Source organism: Sminthopsis crassicaudata, chromosome 4 (genome assembly GCF_048593235.1).
Source record: "Sminthopsis crassicaudata isolate SCR6 chromosome 4, ASM4859323v1, whole genome shotgun sequence".
Lineage (NCBI taxonomy): Eukaryota > Metazoa > Chordata > Mammalia > Dasyuromorphia > Dasyuridae > Sminthopsis > Sminthopsis crassicaudata.
This window is the reverse complement of record NC_133620.1, coordinates 453,086,198-453,106,177: the sequence shown is the minus strand read 5'-3', so window position 1 is coordinate 453,106,177 and position 19,980 is coordinate 453,086,198. Positions and strand designations below refer to the sequence as shown.

Genomic DNA, 19,980 nt, shown 5'->3' with positions numbered 1-19,980 from the left:
CCCATTCGTACCAAAGATTCAATGAAGAGTTTTATTAAAAATTCTTTATATTACTTTTGCTCCTTTGGGAAGAAACTTCCAAATCCCCAGGTCTCATACCCTTGCCATCGCAGCTATGGTACGGGCTTTTTCCTTTATTGCTAATCTGTGTTTCCAGAGTTTAAAGATAATGAAACAATCTGGCATCTCATAAAATTCAGCCACACTCCATTAGGAGCTCCTAAAAACTCAGTGACTTCATAAGGAGGAGTTCATTTCGCAGTTCCTCTTGGGATCTGAACGTTTCTAAGGGAGGGTGGGCTTGGAACTTTAGTATTCCCTAAGTGATGAAACAACCACTACCACCATTTGGTTCAGCAGACACCTACTCTGATGGAGAAGGAAAACACTTCAAGAGGGAGTCCTAAGTACTTTCTACAGTTCGATTTGTAAGGCTGGAGTCTGTTCAGTCAACATCTCTCCTTTCAGAACTGCCCAAGTTGAGCCGTCCTCTGACCTTCAGACAGAAGTCCCTTTCTTGGAAAATTACTCAAGATTATCCCCAATTAAAATAATCTTCTAACCCCAAGTAGCTCAATCTAAAGCTAAATTGCCTTACATGCACTGTGCAAGTTTTAAAAATCATCAAAATACGTATTCCTGGAGGGCTGACTTCCATTTGGCAAAATGTCAGTGGTATTTGCCTGATATAAGGGAAGAAATCAGGCAATTTCAATTCAGAAGAATAGGATGGTCAATTAGTTAAAGGCAAAAGAATAGAATAAATAATAACTCATAGTCCCCTCCAGGCCTTTGATTCTATGCTTTAGGATTCCAACCATGATTGTGAATTTAGTTGTAGTCATCTGGAATTGACCATAGTCTACAAGATTATCTTTGGGTAATAGCATCCCAAGGACCACCTCCTCATCTTGCTAGTTCTGAATTCTCTCTAATACTGTCTAAGAACAGGAAGGGCATATTTACATATAAAGCCATTCCTCCTCCCCCCAGTCCCCAAGTATACCAATATTTCACAGACCTAAATTACAGAATGACAGCAGCAGCAGGCCTTGAGTCTACTTTCAATCTCTGGCAAGTTTGAGATTGATAATCACTTAGGTATTTAGTCATAGACTGCCTTCCATGAGGCCATCAGGAAAAACTACTGTTCCAGAGACATTCTAACAAGGAACATATCAGGATTTAGCAAAACTAAAGCATGATAATTGACTTTTTTTAAACATGTTGACTTTTTCATCTAAATACTTTAAAAAATAATACCAAGAGTTAATATTAACAAACAATAATTCAAAATATACAGCACCATACCATTGGTCAAATTCTTAAGTAGAAGTGTAGCCCAGCTTAAAAAATATATATACATACATATATCTATCTATCTATCTATCTATATATATATATATACACACACACACACATATATAAATTTATATTTCCAACAAAGATCTAATAGGAACTGAACATTTTCTTTACAAAATGATTCACCCTCGAGAGGTTCCTCTAAATTATCAACTCTTTGACTCACTGAAAATGCTTCAAACTATTCATTATTTTTCAGAAACTCTTCTATTGTGTAAAGTCAGGAACCTGTGAGGTTCTTCAGATTTGGAATGTTATCTTTAAGCAAATTAGAGAAAAGCTTCTCCCCCCCCCATCTTTTTCCTCCTCCCCACCACTAACTTAAGCCTTGAGAAATGTTCCTCAGTGTTTACCACATTGCACGGGGTCACAAAGAAACTTCCAAAAGATCTGGTTCTTTCTAAAATGAGGGACATGTTTATTTTTCAAGCTGTAGTAGCTCACTTAACCTGGAATTTTAGTTGTACAAATCCTGAACATTTTTCCCCATTTCATGTATATGGTACACATGTATTAATTTATGCAGCCATATATAAATGTTCCAAAATAGATCATAAGTCAACAGTATGTGCCTTGTTCTGTTAATTGTTATTGTAATAAATTTAAGATCATAATAAATGAACAGGTTTCTGTCTTATTTTCTCTGAAAATTTAGCTTTTTCAGCAAAGCAAGTAAAAAATTTCATTTTTAATCTCACAGGACCAAAACATCTACAATTTCTTTCCTTAAAATGCAAACCTTTTAACATTCATAAATGTAACTTTAGGGTTTAAAAACACCTTAATTGGGACTATTACATTATTACTATCAATAAGGAATTGTGGTCTTTTTTTGTGTATGTCTTTTCTCCTCTACTAGATTACAAATTTCTTGCAAGCAGGGATGTATCTTGCTCATCCCCTTCCAGTACCTAGCACATAGGACCATACACAAAGGCTACTTATTCCAACACTCTCATTTTATACATGAGGAAATTGGTCTAGAAAAGGTTAAATTCCCATGCCCTTAGTCACACAGGTAGCTAAAAGCCCCAAGATGGGTTAGAACTCAGGTTCTTAAGTTTCCAGAGTTGGGCTTTGTTCACCATGACAAATGCTCCATAAATTTAGGATGAATGAACATTAGAATTATATTTAACCTCTTCCATGGATATGTAGCTTCTTCTTTCTTCCTCCTCCTCCTCCTCCTCCTCCTCCTCCTCCTTCTTCTTTTAATTCAAAGGAGAAAAGCACTAAGAAATCTAGGGGATTAAAAATTAAGTACTACATCTTACATACAAATATAAACCTTTAGAGACTGATATATATTCTTTTAAAACAACAAGAGATATTTTTCTCAAAAAACATGAAACTATCGCCCATTGTTAACATGCAGGCTTTGTATATTAGTTTTGTTTTGTTTTAATTTTCTGAGGCTGGAGTTAAGTGACTTGCCCAGGGTCACACAGCTAGGACGAAGTGTTTGAGACCAAATTTGAACTCGGGTCCTCCTGAATCCAGGGCTGGTGCTCTATCCACTGCGCCACCTAGCTGCCCCTTGTATATTATTGTTTAGAAGAGACCTGGGAAATTCAAAATGTGATTTAACTTGGTTCTGGAATATGTTTAACTAAAAAAAAGTTTTATTTTAGAGTGGGCATATAATATTGTGTACGGTAATAAACTGGTACATTTATTCAAAGAATAAAGAATCGTAGCATGGTCCTTGCCCTCAAGGAAACTTACCATTGCAAGCCTTCAAATCATTCTCGGGAAGGGGTCACTTAGGAACTGCCCTCTTCACCAAGTCTAATCATGTATCAGGAAGACCTGAATTCAATGCAGAAAGTCCAATTTCTGGGCTTCGCTCTCACTAGTGGCGCCTGTTTTCCCCACAGTAGAAAGCCCGGATTCTAGGGAAAGGACTTTAAGTGGAGCTACTGAAAAGCAAATGACCCGGCTAGCATTAGCAGACTCAGGGGTAACCTGTTCCATTCTAGGACTTCCTCTCTCTGTCTGCATCAAGTCATCAAATACTGATTGAACATATGGCCCTTTGTGGGCTCAGTGAGGTGGGGAGGAGTCAAGTTTGGGCAAAGCATCTTCCACCCAGGGAGGGGCAATGATCCACAGAAATCAAAGCAGGGAGCCAGTCTAGTCACTTTTTATCATCCCAGTGTCAAGGCAGTTTTTCTGAATACACACAAGAATAACTGAAAATACCTCCTGACTTTAAGTGTTTTAATAAAAGTAAATGAATGTGTTAGATGGAAGAGATAATCCTGGCATTTGTGTAAAGAAGAAAGGTATATATTTAACATATATTGGATTACTTGCCACATAGGGGAAGGAGTGACAGAAAGGAAGGAAAATCTGAACACAACATTTTGCAAGGGTTGATGGTGAAAAATTATCCTTACATATGTTTTGAAAATAAAAAGCTTCAATAAATTTTTTAAATGAGAAAATAAACACAACAGAATAAAAGGAAAATGAATAAATGGATAAAATCTGGAAGAGGAGGAAGAGGAGGAAGAAGAGAAGGGAGGAGAATTTTATTTTACAAAAAGGCTATGAAGACATCATCACCTCCTAGGGCCCTCATCATGACCTTGTGTGGTATAGGTATGGCACTGAGACTTAGATAACTCACACAAAATCATACTAAGTGGCAAACTTGAAGCACCGGACCAACTCCCTGGTCCATTCTGCCATATAGCTCTTACCTGTCTATTGGCCATATGGACCCAGCTAGCTTTTTAACATTTTCCCAAGAGTCAGGATGGAACCAGCTAGCTTTTTACAATGTTCCCCCAAATTTTTCAATTGTTTGATACTGTTCTTATCATTTTTTTTTCCTTTCTGGTATTAGATGTATAATAATATAATCCACGGGTGAGGGATCTAATCCTTAATACACACTGGTTTTCATTTAAAAGTCAACATTCTTATCAAGTGTATAAGGTAACATTTCATGATAAATTGGATATCATGACACAGGAATAATAGTTTTAATGAAAATTACTAGAGGACTACTTTTCCATGGCACATTTACACTACTTTAAGAGAAGAAAGCAGGACTTCCCAAAAGAGACTACCTGGTCTTTGGTTATTTTCATTATGGCTAATGTTTTCATCCTTTCGGGCTCTAGGGGTGCTGGGTGGAGCACATTCTCTGAGGAAAGACTGTCAGAGCCCAGCCCTGTTCTCCCTTTCCATAGGGTCTAACACTTCTTGGCCACCTCAATTTCTGGGAAGACTTCAGATACAGGTGCACTGGCCTGTGAGCCTTTCCTCTCTGGCTGGGAACAACACACCCCCTGAAGAAGGGCTGCCCAATCTGCCCTGGGGGAGGCAAGAACCCTCGTCTTGACTCTAGGCCTTCCTGCTGCCCGTCCTGGAGCATAGAGGTGAGATGCTCTCTGCGCCATGAACATTCTCCCATCAGGTCATACCCTTCGTGTCCCACTAACTCTGACCTCCAGATCATCATGCAAACCCCATTTCTCACCCAATTCTTCATTCTCAATCCCCTCAAAGCTCCCATCCCAAAGTTTTAGACTAACTTCACCCACTCCTTCCACTGTGCTCTCTGGAATACGTGTTCCACAGACAAGCTTCCCTTCATCTTAAATGCAGAATCCTCCTCATCTTTTTCCACTCTTGGCCCTCACAGTTTCTTCACGTGAAGCCTCCAGGATCCTCCTTCATTTTATAGCAATTTAAGCCTCATGGGGACTGGTCAGAGACTGGACTATCTGAACAGAACAGAACCTTGAAGAGAACTTGGCTGCAATGGACTCAGCAATATCAAGCTGGCCCCCATTTGAAATAGGATTTTCCTTCACGCTGGTCCCATCTCCATTCTTATCCACTACCCAGCACATACATACAGAGCTGCGCTGGCAATTGGGGGTTGGGGATGGGGGAGGGAAGGGAGAGTCAATAATGTGGACTGGCTGGAGCTTCTGGTCAAAGAGGGACCTCTCCCCCTACCCCCCAAGCTAAAGAAGCTGCCAAATATAGTGAACATTCCGCCTCGTGGACAAACTGGAGCTCATTTTTTACTTAAATCAAGGACATTTTTATTTACATTAAAATACAGTGAGCTGAGGACATATATATAACCTGACAAACACCAAAAATACAGACACTCTCCCCTTCCTGAGCTGCTCTTGAGGCCTTCAGTCCTCCTCTTTCTCAATGTAGTTTTTGGCCGCGCAACGGGCCACCTGCCGGGCCAGGTACCGGTCTCGGGCTGACATCACCGTCTCTTGGCTGCTGCGCTTTGCAAACTTGCTCAGTGCCTCACTCGACTTTTCTGTCCCCTCCTCCTCCTGGCGCTTGGAGGCCCCCTCTGCATCCCCCCGAGGCAGCCTGTCTTGTGCCCCAGGCCCCACTCTCCCCTCACTCTCCGGCTCCTTATCCCTGCTTCTCTCTGGCCGATCTGCCCGGCCCTCTGTGCGGCCTCGGCCCCCCTCCCGTTCCGGATCGTCCTGCGGATCTCCGCTACTTCTCTGCCGGGCTGGCTCTCGCTCTTGGTCCTGGGGGCCCCTCTTCTCCCTCCCATCTTCCCGCCTCTGCTCCCGCACCTTAGTCCTCCTTCTCTCTTCCCCTTTTCCCCCGCCTCTCTCATCCAGTTCCTGCCTCTTTCGGACATAGTCTTTACCACTGTCCTCCCTGGGCTTGTGCTTCTCAGCTTTTTCTTTGTGGTGAGCGCTGTCAGGGGAACGTTGGTCCCGACGCCGGACTGTGCGGTCCGCCCCCACTGGGTCACTGCCCCTGGCCCTGTAGCTCCTGTTGCTGGGCCCCTGGTCCTCCCCTGAGGAGCTGGAGTGCCGTCGGCCCCGGCTGGCCCTATTCTCCTCCTCCTCACTGCTCTCCTCCTCCAGGTCACTGTCGGCATCCGGATTTTCCTCTTCCTTCACTTTGGTTTCGGGCCTGGATCTATCATCCCGGACTCCACCATCTGGATTCTGTTCATCAGAATAACCCCGCGGCTTCTCCTCCTTTATCCTAGAGCTTTAGAAAAATGGACAATCGTGTCACGAAATCCCTCGTCAGCTGCAGGAGAAATGAAGGACCCCAGCACTTCCCTTATTTTCCCGAAGCAGCCCTGGGGTCTCCTGTCTCTACAAATGGCTCACCCCTACAAGGCGGCCACAGCCCCTCTCCCCAACCACAGCTGCAGGAGGACCCTTCCTCTGGGCCAGCTTCTCGCTCTGGCGGGTCCATCCTCAGTGCTTTTGTGAGGCACTGAACTAAAAAACAAATCTGGAAAAGGAATTGGGTTCTAGTTATAATTTCATGAACTTTTAAGACATTTCAGAGCATGGGTCTACATCAGATTGCAGGGGCGGGGGGTGATTAAGATTAAGTCTAAAAAAAGGGATTTCTTATCAGTATGAAAATAAGATTTTCACAACCTTCAGCAGGCAAGATCCCATATTGATCCTGATATTATGCCTTGCTAAATCTCCGTTCCTTGTGGGTAAAGAAACCCCAGCTTTCTAACAGAGGGCTTACTATTTATTAGAACAAAACAAGAAATGTATGATGCAAACACGTGCTGATATTAAAACTGAACAAAGCCAAAATAATTTAGGTTTTCACATTTTCACAGCTAAGTGTGGTCAATTTATTTACAATACTCACAAGTTCATTTTTACTAATCACATGGATACAGTAACAATTTGTGTTTCTCCAGGAACTGCTGGCAGACTAGCCTGGGCCAAAGGACCTACAGGCAGGTTAGAATACTGCAAGTTTAGCAAGATAGGTATGGGATTTCTCAGCTGGCTCAGGTCTACTCTTATAGGAAAGTCAGAATGGAGGAAAAACCCCATTCATGATTTTCTTTCCAAATATACTTTCTTAAACTCAACTTCTCCTGGAACCAGACACTAAGCACTGGGGAGGAAAAGACAAAAAAGGCAGAATCAAATCTGGTTCTCTCAGAGTGTCCAGACTCTGTCTCCCAAATAGAACTGTCCATCAGAAGGAAAAGTTAGTTTAAGATAGTTTCAGGACAAACTCTCCTCTTCAACTATCCTCACGACTAAGAGCAAGACCATTTACTGCTTTGATTTAAGTACATCTATGGTTGGCTTTGTTACTGCATCAAAAAATCACGCCTTCTTGATCACCAAGAGGACTATTACCATTAGACACATAGAAGTTGGAGAACCAACAGCACTAAGATGATCAACAAATAAACAAATACAAGTGGCTTTGGTGGCTTCGTGAGGTCAGCGATTGTGGAAAGGAAGCATGATGCACAGTCAGAAGGATGACTGGCTTCAAGCCTCTCTCAGACCTGTCTGTGCCATGATGGGTCAGCCAGTTAATCTCTGAAGGCTCCAGTTTTCTGGATGGTCAAATAGGAATAACAACAACAACCCTTATTACCTCCACTGTAAGAAGACAACACTTTGCAACCTTAAAATGCTACAGAAGTATCAGTCCCATGAAGGGGCCATTAAAAAAATTTCATGGCATCTCCTGAGAAGCTGTGGCTGCGGTCGCTGCCTACCTGGCCTCCCGAAGGCTGCATTTAGGGACTTCCTCTTCTCCGACTGTTTGATTTAAAAGGTGCCTATAAAATCCACTGAGATCCTTCTGCTTGGTTACATCCAGTCGAGCTAGGCAGAACCAAAAACACAACATGATCATGGTGTGACAATAGCTAACTCACAGAAAGAACTCCAACTTAAGCTACTTCTTGTAACAAGAAAGGCCAGGCAAAGGATTAGCACCTGATTTTATTGAGGAGAAAAATGAGAATCTAAGAACTCAGGTGACTTTCCTAATAAGGTCAAAACAAGTGGCTGAGGGGGGGACTGAGACCCAGATCTTTATGTCCAATATGTAGATTCAGAAAAGAGAGGAAAAACAGGGAGCCAGAAAGGATAGTGGGGTTGCATGTGACATGTGCTCTGTAGCTAAGTAACCCAGGTTTAGTTTCTTCATTTCTAAAATAGAGACGATGCAAATACTTGCACGCTTCGTCAAGGGGCTATTGTAAGAAAAACATTTTGGGGGGTTGTAAAACAAAGATTTATATCACAATGTCTATAAAACCCATTGAATACCATTGTTTGTGAAGCCTTGTTTTTTGATAGAGAGGAAGAGACAAAAGAGACATGCATAGGACATGGCTGGATGAATTCTCCCCTGGTTTACTCAACAAAGTATGTACCCCATTAGATAAAGTGATGACACTGCACAGGGCCATAAGAAATGAAGGAGAGGATAGCCACGGGAGATGAATGTAAAACGAAAATTCATGGAGGGAAACAAGCAGAAAGTGCACAATTCACCACCACAAAAATTCGAGGAGATAAAATTTGGAAAGACCTCACCACTGACCAAGGAAGGGGCCAATCCTGATTTTGACAGATTGATGATGACATGCACTTCCCACCTAGAGGTACAGAACCAGACAAGGTCAATGAACTGACTGGTTTGGCTTGACTATACACCTCGACTTCTATTTGAAGGGGAGGGGAGAAGGTGGGTTGGTGGGCAATGGAAAAGACATAGAGAAGAACATCAACCAAACCTGTGAAAGATGGCGGAAGAAAGAGATGAGCACCAAGGGGACATAAACAGAACAATTTAGTAATACTCTGTTAAGTGTGGTGTGTGTGTGTGTGCATGCGCGCGCACGCGTGTGTGAAATTGCATGAGAAAAATTCATAACTTTTTATGAAGTTCATTTTCCTACTCTTCGTTTCTTGAAGCATTTGCAAGTTTTGGAATTAATCCAATTTATCCGATTAATTATCCAATTAATCCAAAATCATTAAGATTTTAAAAAGAACATTTTAAGAGGTTTTTGCATGAGAGTACAAGCACTTCTGACAAAGTCACATCCCTCTTGTGAACCTGGGCCCAGCCATCAACACTCACCCTCCAGGGCAGCGGCTCTCCTCTCTCTTTCTGCCTCCTCAGCTCTTTCCTCAAGTTTCTTCTTGTAAGCAGATGTTACAAATGCCTCTTTATCATCAAATTCTCCCTTCTCCATTTCTCGTTCTCTCTGAATTTTCTTCTCCATTCTTTTCTCTTGCTCCTTTTTTCTTATCTCCACTGCTTTTAGTAGGCTGTGGATGTACTTAGGCTAAAAGAAAAACACACCATGGATTGTTTTTTAAAGGAGTGCCAAAGATACTTCTCATTATCGTTTAATTATAATGACAATAATAGTACCAACTAATACATTTACATATGCCTACCATGTGCCAGGCACTGCACTAAGGGCTTTACAATTTTCATCTCATTAGATCCTCAGAACCCTGGAAAGCAGGCACTATTATTATTCTCATTTTACAGATGAGGGAACTGAGGCCAATGGAAGGTAAGTGATTTGCCTGGAGTTACATAGATAGAACGAGTCTGAGACTGAATTTGAATTCAAACCAGGAGGGAATAGAGACTTTCATAATGGCCCATTAAAGTTGAAACTAGAACTGTATTTAATGAAAATCTGAATCCAGAAGGAGCCAATATAGACTGATGCTATTTTCTCTGTTCCAAGAGTGGAATGTATTTTTACGTTTATTGTGCCATCTTCTTCTCTTCTGAGTACTCTTCTCCTACCAAATATGCCATTAAATGTAAAATGTATAAGGCAATGCTGTTGTTTAGCATACTTAGTGGAGGCATTTTAAATAGCATTTCTCTATATTCTCTTACTGGTAGGTACCAAAAGAATGGGAAAATAGCCTCAAAAAGAAATTAACACTTTTATATGTTTTTTTTTTAAATCCAAATATTTTTATAGAAAATCAAACATCAAGTCTAACTAAAATAAATTTTAAATACTTCAATTCTCTTTTCTTTCCTTTTTCAATTTGATGTTATGGGATCTATTATCTATGAAAGTGCAAACAAAGCCCCCTGTCTTTTTTTTTTTTTAATTTTTTTTTTTATAACATTATCCCTTGTATTCATTTTTCCAGATTTTCCCCTCCCTCCCCCCAATGACAGGCAATCCCATACATTTTATATGTGTTACAATATAACCTAGATACAATATATGTGTGTAAATACCATTTTCTTGTTGCACATTAAGTATTAGATTCCGAAGGTATAAGTAACCTGGGTAGATAGACAGTAGTGCTAACAATTTACATTCACTTCCCAGTGTTCCTTCTCTGGGTGTAGTTGTTTCTGTCCATCATTGATCAACTGGAAGTGAGTTGGATCTTCTTTATGTTGAAGACATCCACTTCCATCAGAATACGTCTTCATACAGCATTGAAGTGTACAGCGATCTTCTGGTTCTATTCATTTCACTCAGCATCAGTTTATGTAAGTCTCTCCAAGCCTCTCTGTATTCCTCCTGCTGGTCATTTCTTATAGAACAATAATGTTCCATAACCTTCATATACCATAATTTACCCAACCATTCTCCAATTGATGGATATCCATTCATCTTCCAGTTTCTAGCCACTACAAAAAGGGCTGCCACAAACATTTTGGCACATACAGGTCCCTTTCCGCTCTTTAGTATTTCTTTGGGATATAAGCCCAGTAGTAGTACGGCTGGGTCAAAGGGTATGCACAGTTTGATAACTTTTTGGGCATAGTTCCAGATTGCTCTCTAGAATGGCTGGATTCTTTCACAACTCCACCAACAATGCATCAGTGTCCCAGTTTTCCCACATCCCCTCCAACATTCATCATTATTTGTTCCTGTCATCTTAGCCAATCTGACAGGTGTGTAGTGGTATCTCGGAGTTGTCTTAATTTGCATTTCTCTGATCAGTAGTGATTTGGAACACTCTTTCATATGAGTGGATATAGTTTCAATTTCATCATCTGAGAATTGTCTGTTCATATCCTTTGACCATTTATCAATTGGAGAATGGCTTGATTTTTTTATAAATTAGAGTCAGTTCTCTATATATTTTGGAAATGAGACCTTTGTCAGAACCTTTAACTTTAAAAATATTTTCCCAATTTGTTACTTCCCTTCTAACTTGTTTGCATTAGTATTGTTTGTACAGAAACTTTTTAGTTTGATATAATCAAAATCTTCTATTTTGTGATCAATAATGATCTCTAGTTCTCCTCTGGTCATAAATTCCTTCCTCCTCCACAGGTCTGAGAGGTAGACTATTTTCTGTTTCTCTAATCTATTTATTATCTCATTCTTTATGCTTAAATCAGGGACCCATTTTGATCTTATCTTGGTATATGGTGTTAAGTGTGGATCCATATGGAATTTCTGCCATACTAATTTCCAGTTTTCCCAACAGTTTTTTCCAAATAATGAATTTTTATCCCTAATGTTGGTATCTTTGGGTTTGTCAAAGATTAGATTGCTATAGATGTATCCTTTTTTGTCCTTTGTATCTAATCTGTTCCACTGATCTACCGGTCTATTTCTTAGCCAATACCAAATGGTTTTGGTGACTGCTGCTATATAATATAGCTTTAGATCAGGTACACCTAGACCACCTTCCTCTGACTTTTTTTTCATTAGTTCCCTTGCAATTCTCGATCTTTTATTCTTCCATATGAATTTTGTTGTTATTTTTTCTAAGTCATTAAAATAGTTTCTTGGGAGTCTGATTGGTATAGCACCAAATAAATAGATTAGTTTGGGGAGTATTGTCATCTTTATTATATTCGCTCGGCCTATCCAAGTGCACTGAATGTCTTTCCAATTATTTAAATCTGACTTTATTTTTGTGGCAAGTGTTTTGTAATTTTTCTCATATAATTCCTGACTATTCTTTGGCAGATGGATTCCTAAATACTTTATACTCTCAACATTTGTTTAGAATGGAATTTCTCTTTGTATCTCTTGCTGTTGCATTTTGTTGGTGATATATAAAAATGCTGAGGATTTATGTGGATTTATTTTGTATCCTGCCACTTTGCTAAAATTCTGAATTATTTCTAATAGCTTTTTAGCAGAGTCTTTGGGGTTCTCTAAGTATACCATCATGTCATCTGCAAAGAGTGATAGTTTGATTTCTTCATTTCCTACTCTAATTCCTTGAATCTCTTTCTTGGCTCTTATTGCCGAGGCTAGCGTTTCTAGTACTATATTGAATAGTAATGGTGACAGTGGGCAACCTTGTTTCACTCCTGATCTTACTGGAAAAGGTTGCAGTTTATTTCTATTGCATATTATGCAAAGCCCCCTGTCTTATAAAGAGAATAGCCAATCTCTAGAAATTGTGAAGAAGATCAATGTAAATTTTCTACATATGTTATTTGGGGGGGGAGTTGAAGTGGGGTTGCAAGCTGTTACAGCAAATATCAATATTTTCACAGCAAACTTAGAAGTAGTGACTAGTTATTCTCAGAAGCTCCAGCATGCCATACAGTTACTTGAGTACCATTTAAGAATATTAAAAAATTAGAAATTGTTATTTTATTCTTAATAATAAGATTCTGATGGAAACACAAATAGTAAGATTGCAAAAGATCATTTCAACCAAAGCATATGTAGAGAAACACCTTGAACTCAGAAGAAACATAGACATTCAGAAGTAGGCCATACAGAAATCTAAAATTTCAAACACAAACCTTTCTATCTTTTACTGAAAGCAATTTAGGATTACTTTCCTCCTTCTTCCGCTGCATGTCATCATAAATACTGTCATATTCATACACAGTGGCATCTTCTGCTAGGGCCTTCTGAATTTCAAGTTTAGTCTGTTAATAAAAGTAAAGAAAAAGATTTTAAAAATAATAATTCCATAGTAAACAACAGTTTTATCCCATTTATTTTGCCAAACTCTCATGAGTTGTCCCAGCCAAAAAATTCATTTCTGAGTGGCTGGCCTCCTTTGCTGGTCGTGAGCGTTTTCACACTGACAAGTGGAGAGTGTCTCCACATTAGAGAGGCCACAGATTCCTATAAAGACTGAATTAATCTCACAGGAACAATCAAAGACCTAGGGCCAGAAAGGATGTTACGGCTCCCCTTGTTCAGCCTTCCTTTAGAGTAGAAAAATCTCAGACCTAATGAATATAAACAACTTGTCTAGGATCATACAGACAACAAGTATCAGTCAGGACTTGAACACAAACTGCCAACTCCATGCCCAACATTCTCCATTACACTCCTCCATGTGTACTCTCACTAGCTTTAAAGCTTAAAGGGACCACAGAAATAGCAAATAAGTAGTTAGGTCAATTCCTTCAATTTACAGACCTCCAAAATAAATCAAAATACACTCTGATACTTTATGGCTTCAATGAAAAAGGTAGGAAAGGGTCATTAAAGACACAGAAGGATACAAGAAAAGCCGAAGTCTTATAGATTAATACAGAAGTTTCACACCTCTATATCATGAATACTTTCTCAAGAAAAGAAAAAAAAAGGCATTGCTGAGTTCTATCAAATAATATCAGAAAGAAATTGTCCATAAAAACCATGAAGAGATAAAGGATATCTTTGAGTTAGTCGTCTGTGCACACAGTCAGTCCAATGACTCATCAGAGTTAAAATCAGAATGTATAATAAATAAGGACTAGTAATAAGAAGAAGATATTATCAAGTCATTGGAAAAAAAGGGAAAGGGGCACTAAAAACAATATTAACACCAACTATAATAATTTTAAATAGAAGTTAAACTGCTATAAATTAACTCCTACAAGAACAAAAGAACCTATTAAGTACCTTAGTAAACATTTGATTTAACTGTGAAATGTATACCAAAGGCATTATCAACTTAGAAAATTAACTCACCTATAAAGTGAAGGATGGTCAATTGTGACAGGCATAATCTCATAAAGAAGAGAGAAGCAATGAAGGGTAAAACTAGTCTAAAGAAAGACTAGCAAGATAATCAATTAAGTAAAACCATTCCAAGAGCATTCAAGGATAAGAATAGAAAATGGTCTACTGAACAAAAAAATGGAAATGATTTCCAAAAATTATCACAACAAACTGTTTTCTCTGCCAAGGATGGTGAAATCAACACACTTAAATCCTAGCACCACAGTCTCTGAGATGAAAAGAGAACAAATATGGAAAAAGCAGCCAGCCTGGATCAAGCATTTATGAGATCCTTGTTGAAGGTTGTGAGAGTGCTAAAGGAGGGAAATCATATCCATTGACTCCAACAACTATTGAGCGTATATTGCTTACTCTCCCATCTATACATGAACTAAGGAGCTCCTTAATGAGTACATGACTAAAAAACAAGCAAGCTTTCACAAATAATTTTCAACAATGGAACATATCTTTATCAGCTCATAATGACTAACTCATGTTGCTTATTATTTATGGGGAAAGGGAGAAGCATTCCACCTGGTATCTCTTACAACAAGATGACTCTCCATCTGTATAGCAAGATTATTTAAGATTTCATGGAAGATATAACAGAAATAAATTTGTCCAATGACCCTCTCTTAAATATCAGGCAAGCATAAAATACAGAGATGTATGCTCACCAAAAATATTTGCCACAGGTTGGGAAGAAATACAGGGCAGAGACTGGATTGAAGAGAGATTTCTTTTTTTTTTTTTTTTTTTGGGGGGGGGGTAATTAGTATTTAATTTATTAATTATGGCTAGCAAATAATTAATATAAATGAGGTCAGTGGCACTCTTGGGAGCCAAAGACAAACTTTGAGGCTGCTAAGAGTTTAAATACCCTTAAAAGAGCAGAAGTTCCAACAGGTGGAAGGCAAATCTGATTTGTTTTTTTTTGTTTTTTTTTTTTTTATTATATATATATATATATATACATATATTTTATAATATTATCCCTTGTATTCATTTTTCCAAATTACCCCCCCTCCCTCTATTCCCTCCCCCCGACGACAGGCAATACCATACATTTTACATGTGTTACAATATAGTCTAGGTACAATATATGTGTGTGAATATCATTTTCTTGTTGCACAATAAACATTAGAATCCGAAGGTACATGCAACCTGGGCAGACAGATATTAGTGCTAACAATTTACATTCCCCTCCCAGTGTTTCTTCTCTGGGTGTAGCTACCTCTGTCCATCATTGATCAACTGGAAGTGAGTTGGATCTTCTTTATGTTGAAGATTTCCACTTCCATCAAAATACATCCTCATACAGTATTGTTGTTGAAGTGTACAGTGATCTTCTGGTTCTGCTCATTTCACTCAGCATCAGTTGATTTAAGTCTCTCCAGGCCTCTCTATATTCCTCCTGCTGGTCATTTCTTACCGAGCAATAATATTCCATAACCTTCATATACCACAGTTTACCCAACCATTCTCCAACTGATGGACATCCATTCATCTTCCAGTTTCTAGCTACAACAAAAAGAGCTGCCACAAACATTTTGGCACATATATGTTTCTTTCCGCTCTTTAGTATTTCTTTGGGATATAATCCCAGTAGTAGCGCTGCTGGGTCAAAGGGTATGCACAGTTTGATAACTTTTTGGGCATAATTCCAGATTGCTCTCCAGAATGGCTGGATTCTTTCACAACTCCACCAGCAATGTATTAGTGTCCCAATTTCCCCACATCCCCTCCAACATTTGTCATTATTTGTTCCTGTCATCTTAGCCAATCTGACAGGTGTGTAGTGGTATCTCGGAGTTGTCTTAATTTGCATTTCTCTGATCAGTAGTGATTTGGAACACTCTTTCATGTGAGTGGATATAGTTTCAATTTCTTCCTCTGAGAATTGTCTGTTCATATCCTTTGACCATTTATCAATTGGAGAATGGTTCGGTTTCTTATAAATTATGGTCAGTTCGAAGAGAGATTTCTTATGAATCCTCCAGAAGCTCCTCTTTGTAGGAGACATTATCTTGATTTCATCAAGTCTCTGGACATGGCAGAGCCTCCTGGAAGAGATCTATAATCATGCAAAGGCGTTTATCCTGACCATTCACACAGTAAAAAATATATATTGCCCAGATTTTAACATGTGTCTGAATATAGAGCTTGTCCTACAATGTTTGGGATGATGGGCAATACAATGGACAATGAGTTGGACCCAGAATTGAAAAGGGAAAAAAATTAAAAATACAAAAAAAAAAAATACAAAGAATTCCAGATATTGAAAATCACCCCCCCCCAAAAAAAGGAGAAGAGTGGGTTAGTTTGCTTTGAGGAAGTTATAAAACATTTTTTATTGACCATAAGCTTCCCATAATAGCAAAGGCCCATGTTTTTAAAACAGCTGTTTTACAGGTGTTGACATATGGCAGAAAACCTAAAATAAGCAGTTGTCTCTGAAGAACTAAAAGTGAACATTATAGAGGACAACGCAAAGAATGTAAGTAGTTTGCAATATAACCCATGAGGAACTCCAAACAATATAATCAAAGACTATAGGACAGAAGAGAAGATGGACTGGTCTTATGATGAAGGAAAGGGATGATAGATGGTAAGCCAGAGTATTCCACTGACGGTCCTTTGGGGTTAGAAGAAAGGGAAGGAGGCCTTCACCATGTTCCGTTGGACCTCCTGGGTGAATTTTTGTTCTAGAATTTCCTTCTAGATTCAATTTTTCATAGAATAGAGCTCTAATTTCAATTTAAGAGGGCATTTAATCACTGCTCAGGATCAGATTTACAGCTAAGAAGGGACTTTTGAGGTCACCAACTCCAACTCCCTCATTTTATAGTGCTTATTCTGTCCAGTCACAGAATTTTTAATTTCTCCTGGCTCATGAATAAAAGTACTAAAGGATGTTAATGAGAAATATATTTGATAGTTCTTCAAGTAATGAATGAGAATTTCTCAATATGGGCAGGGATGAATGGATTGCAATCTGTTATCATTATCAGGAAAATTCCCAAACTGATGAAATCATGAATTCATTTGAGTATGAGAAAATCAATTTAAATAATACCAAAAAAGAGGAAAAATTACATTTTGATTTTTGATTTCCTAAACTTATATATACATAAAAATAAAATTATATGATGTATTATGGATAACAATTATTCTTATCAAAACAATGATCCAAGACAATTCTGTAGGATTTACAATAAAAGGTGCTATCTACCTCCAGAGAAAGAATTGTAGAGCCTAAATGCAGCTCAAAAGTACTTTGTCTATATTTTCTTTTACAGAATGACTCATACAGAAATGTGTTTTGCATGACTATACATATATTGTGTTCTCAATAAAAGGGGGAAGAGAAGGAGAAAATTTGGAACCCCAAATTTTAAAAAGCAAATGTTAAAAATTGTTTTCACATGTAATTGGGAAAAAATTACTAATTAATTTTTCAAAAAAGAAAAAAAAAAACTTATAGCTATGCAGAACTGCAACCTGGATTGGAGTACAGGCAAAGCAACAGAGTCCTGCTCCCATTGTCAGCAAAAAGACCCGTGTAATTTCCTTCTTATCAATTGTTCAACCCCCTTACAAATGTGGCCTGAGAGCACCAGAAGCATCTGCTGCTGCTGATTCAGGAGCTACCACTCCTGGGGCTGGGGGTATGCTGGTGTGGCCTTTGCTAGACTATGCTCCACTGTCATCAAGGAGCAACAGACCTCTCCTGAAACCTTCTAAGTTGATTTTGGCTGGAACATCATTTCATCCTGTCCTTCTGGACAAGTTTTACCACTTCAAGAACTGTTATTTAAAGGGTTTAGAGGGGATTTAGAGAAAGCTCCAGTGAACCTTTTCTCCACCATTTTAATTCCACCTCCCAATTCAATGAAGTATATTGTGAAAAGAGCTCTGGCTTTATTATAAACTAGTAATTCAGAATTTTATAATGCTTATGATAAATCAAACTGACTCAATATACCATCTTTCAGTCAGTTCAGTGACATTATATACAGACCTGTGGTAGGCAAGGCACTTTCTAACAGGATTCTAATGTAATTTGTTATCTTGGGACAATTTGTTATTTAGTTCACTGTGGCTGAAAGCAAAATTTCAGTACTTTAAGGACCTCTGTGTCTTTGCTTATGCTATTTTTTTTCTGCCTTCAATGTTTTTCCTTTTCCTCTTCTCTAAATTCCATCTATCTTTTAAGGCCCAGACTTGGATAGCAACTCTCCTCTAAGGGATTCTGTGTCTTCACACAAATCTATAATGCTTTCTTCTCTTTTCTCTCATCTCTGAAGGCTTTTGGTTCTTCAAAATTATATCACGTATTTATTTTCTGATTAGCTTATTCTGTTTAATGTATGTTAAGCTAACTTCCCAATGAAAGTGAAATGCACACAGAGATTTATTATTTCATCAATTTCTATTTCCTTCCAACAATGCAGACTGCAAACCATCTTTGTGAGCTTTGTCCTTATGCTTCCACAACATGCCTAGGAAGGGAGGGAAGAAGAGAGAGGTTTCTATCCAACATATTTGGTACCTTCCTTGCCTTTTCTCAGTATCAGAGACACCAATGGCACTGTGCTCTTCCCACATGACCACTTCATCTTCTTTTTCCTTCCTACATCTCCCTAGTAATATCTTTGAAATCTTTTATTCCAATTCTTTATTCCAAATTCTCATTTGTTTATGGATGAAGCCTACTCAAACCATGCACTGGGTCCACTGTCCTCTGAACAGTTTTGTTTGTAGCTTGCTGGGGGCTCTGGTGTGCCCGGACTCCTAGTCATACAATGTTGGTGTGGCATCCGGGCATTTAAATGATGTTTTTGTTTCTGGGGGAAATCTGGGATCACTGAAGAGTCTTTGCAGTTCCTGAAAGTGAACTAGCCAGACAACCTTCTGTTCATTCCTGGCTCTCTATCCAATATATATATCTGATAGGCAAAAAGACTATTTTATGGAGAACTCTTACAGGATAAGCACTCACATGGTGGTCAGAAAAGTGATACATGATTGATTACTTGCAAGGTCTTTTAAGAACTTTAGAACTGACTGCATGACATGGGAGACACTGGCCCAGGCCCCTCAGCATGCCCTCCTCAGAAAAAGGGCTGTGCTCTAGAAGCAAAGCAGAACTGAATTAGCTCAGAAGAACAAAGTTAGAGAATCCAACCCAAATGTTCACATGGTCTATATGTTCACATTGGTCCAACCTGTGGCAGAGCGCTCCGAGCTCATCCTGGTCTGATCATAGTCAGACATATTCTTCACACAGGTTGTCATTTTGGACGTCTTTGAGAATGAAGGACAATAATCAACCAACCAACTGATGGACAAGCTCTATAGGCTATTTATCTAATTGCATATCATAATCTTGGAAATAGATATTCTTTATCAGTGTGCATAGTCAGGCCAAATTCTTTTGAGTGGTTATAGATTTCTTCCAATGCAATGGTCTTGATGGTATCCACAAATATCCACAGATCCACACAAATATGTAGGATCATCCCATCTCTTTTCTTTGTACATAGAAATATTTATGCTTCTTAATATCATAATAAGAAAGAAAACTTAAAAAACTTTAATAGGATAGAAATACCCTCTAAAACTCTTCTAAGTATTTTAAATGTCTCATTAATGCTTATTACTCCCCCCCCCTCTTTTTTTAAACATCATGATCATGCTGAGTGAAATGAGCATAACCAGAAGATCACTATACACTTCAACAACAATACTGTATGAAGATGTATTCTGATGGAAGTGGAAATCTTCAACATAAAGAAGATCCAACTCACTTCCAGCTGATCAATGATGGACAGAAACAACTATACCCAGAGAAGGAACACTGGGAATTGAATGTAAAATATTAGCACTACTGTCTA

General features: G+C 38.7%; 1 protein-coding gene across 2 annotated transcripts in view; it reads right to left on the bottom strand.

Annotated features, from left to right (window-relative positions):
- Positions 1-5,401: 5,401 nt before the first annotated feature.
- NSRP1 (nuclear speckle splicing regulatory protein 1) overlaps positions 5,402-19,980 on the bottom strand; it is a 51,430-nt gene continuing 36,851 nt past the window's right edge. For both annotated transcript variants that reach the window (XM_074263785.1, XM_074263784.1), the window contains exons 4-7: positions 12,886-13,014; positions 9,253-9,460; positions 7,874-7,982; positions 5,402-6,363 (exon numbers count right to left, since the gene is read on the bottom strand). In XM_074263785.1, the coding sequence (XP_074119886.1) occupies positions 5,526-6,363; positions 7,874-7,982; positions 9,253-9,460; positions 12,886-13,014 (1,284 nt within the window). In that variant the 3' untranslated portion in view covers positions 5,402-5,525. The remainder of the gene's footprint in view (positions 6,364-7,873; positions 7,983-9,252; positions 9,461-12,885; positions 13,015-19,980) is intronic.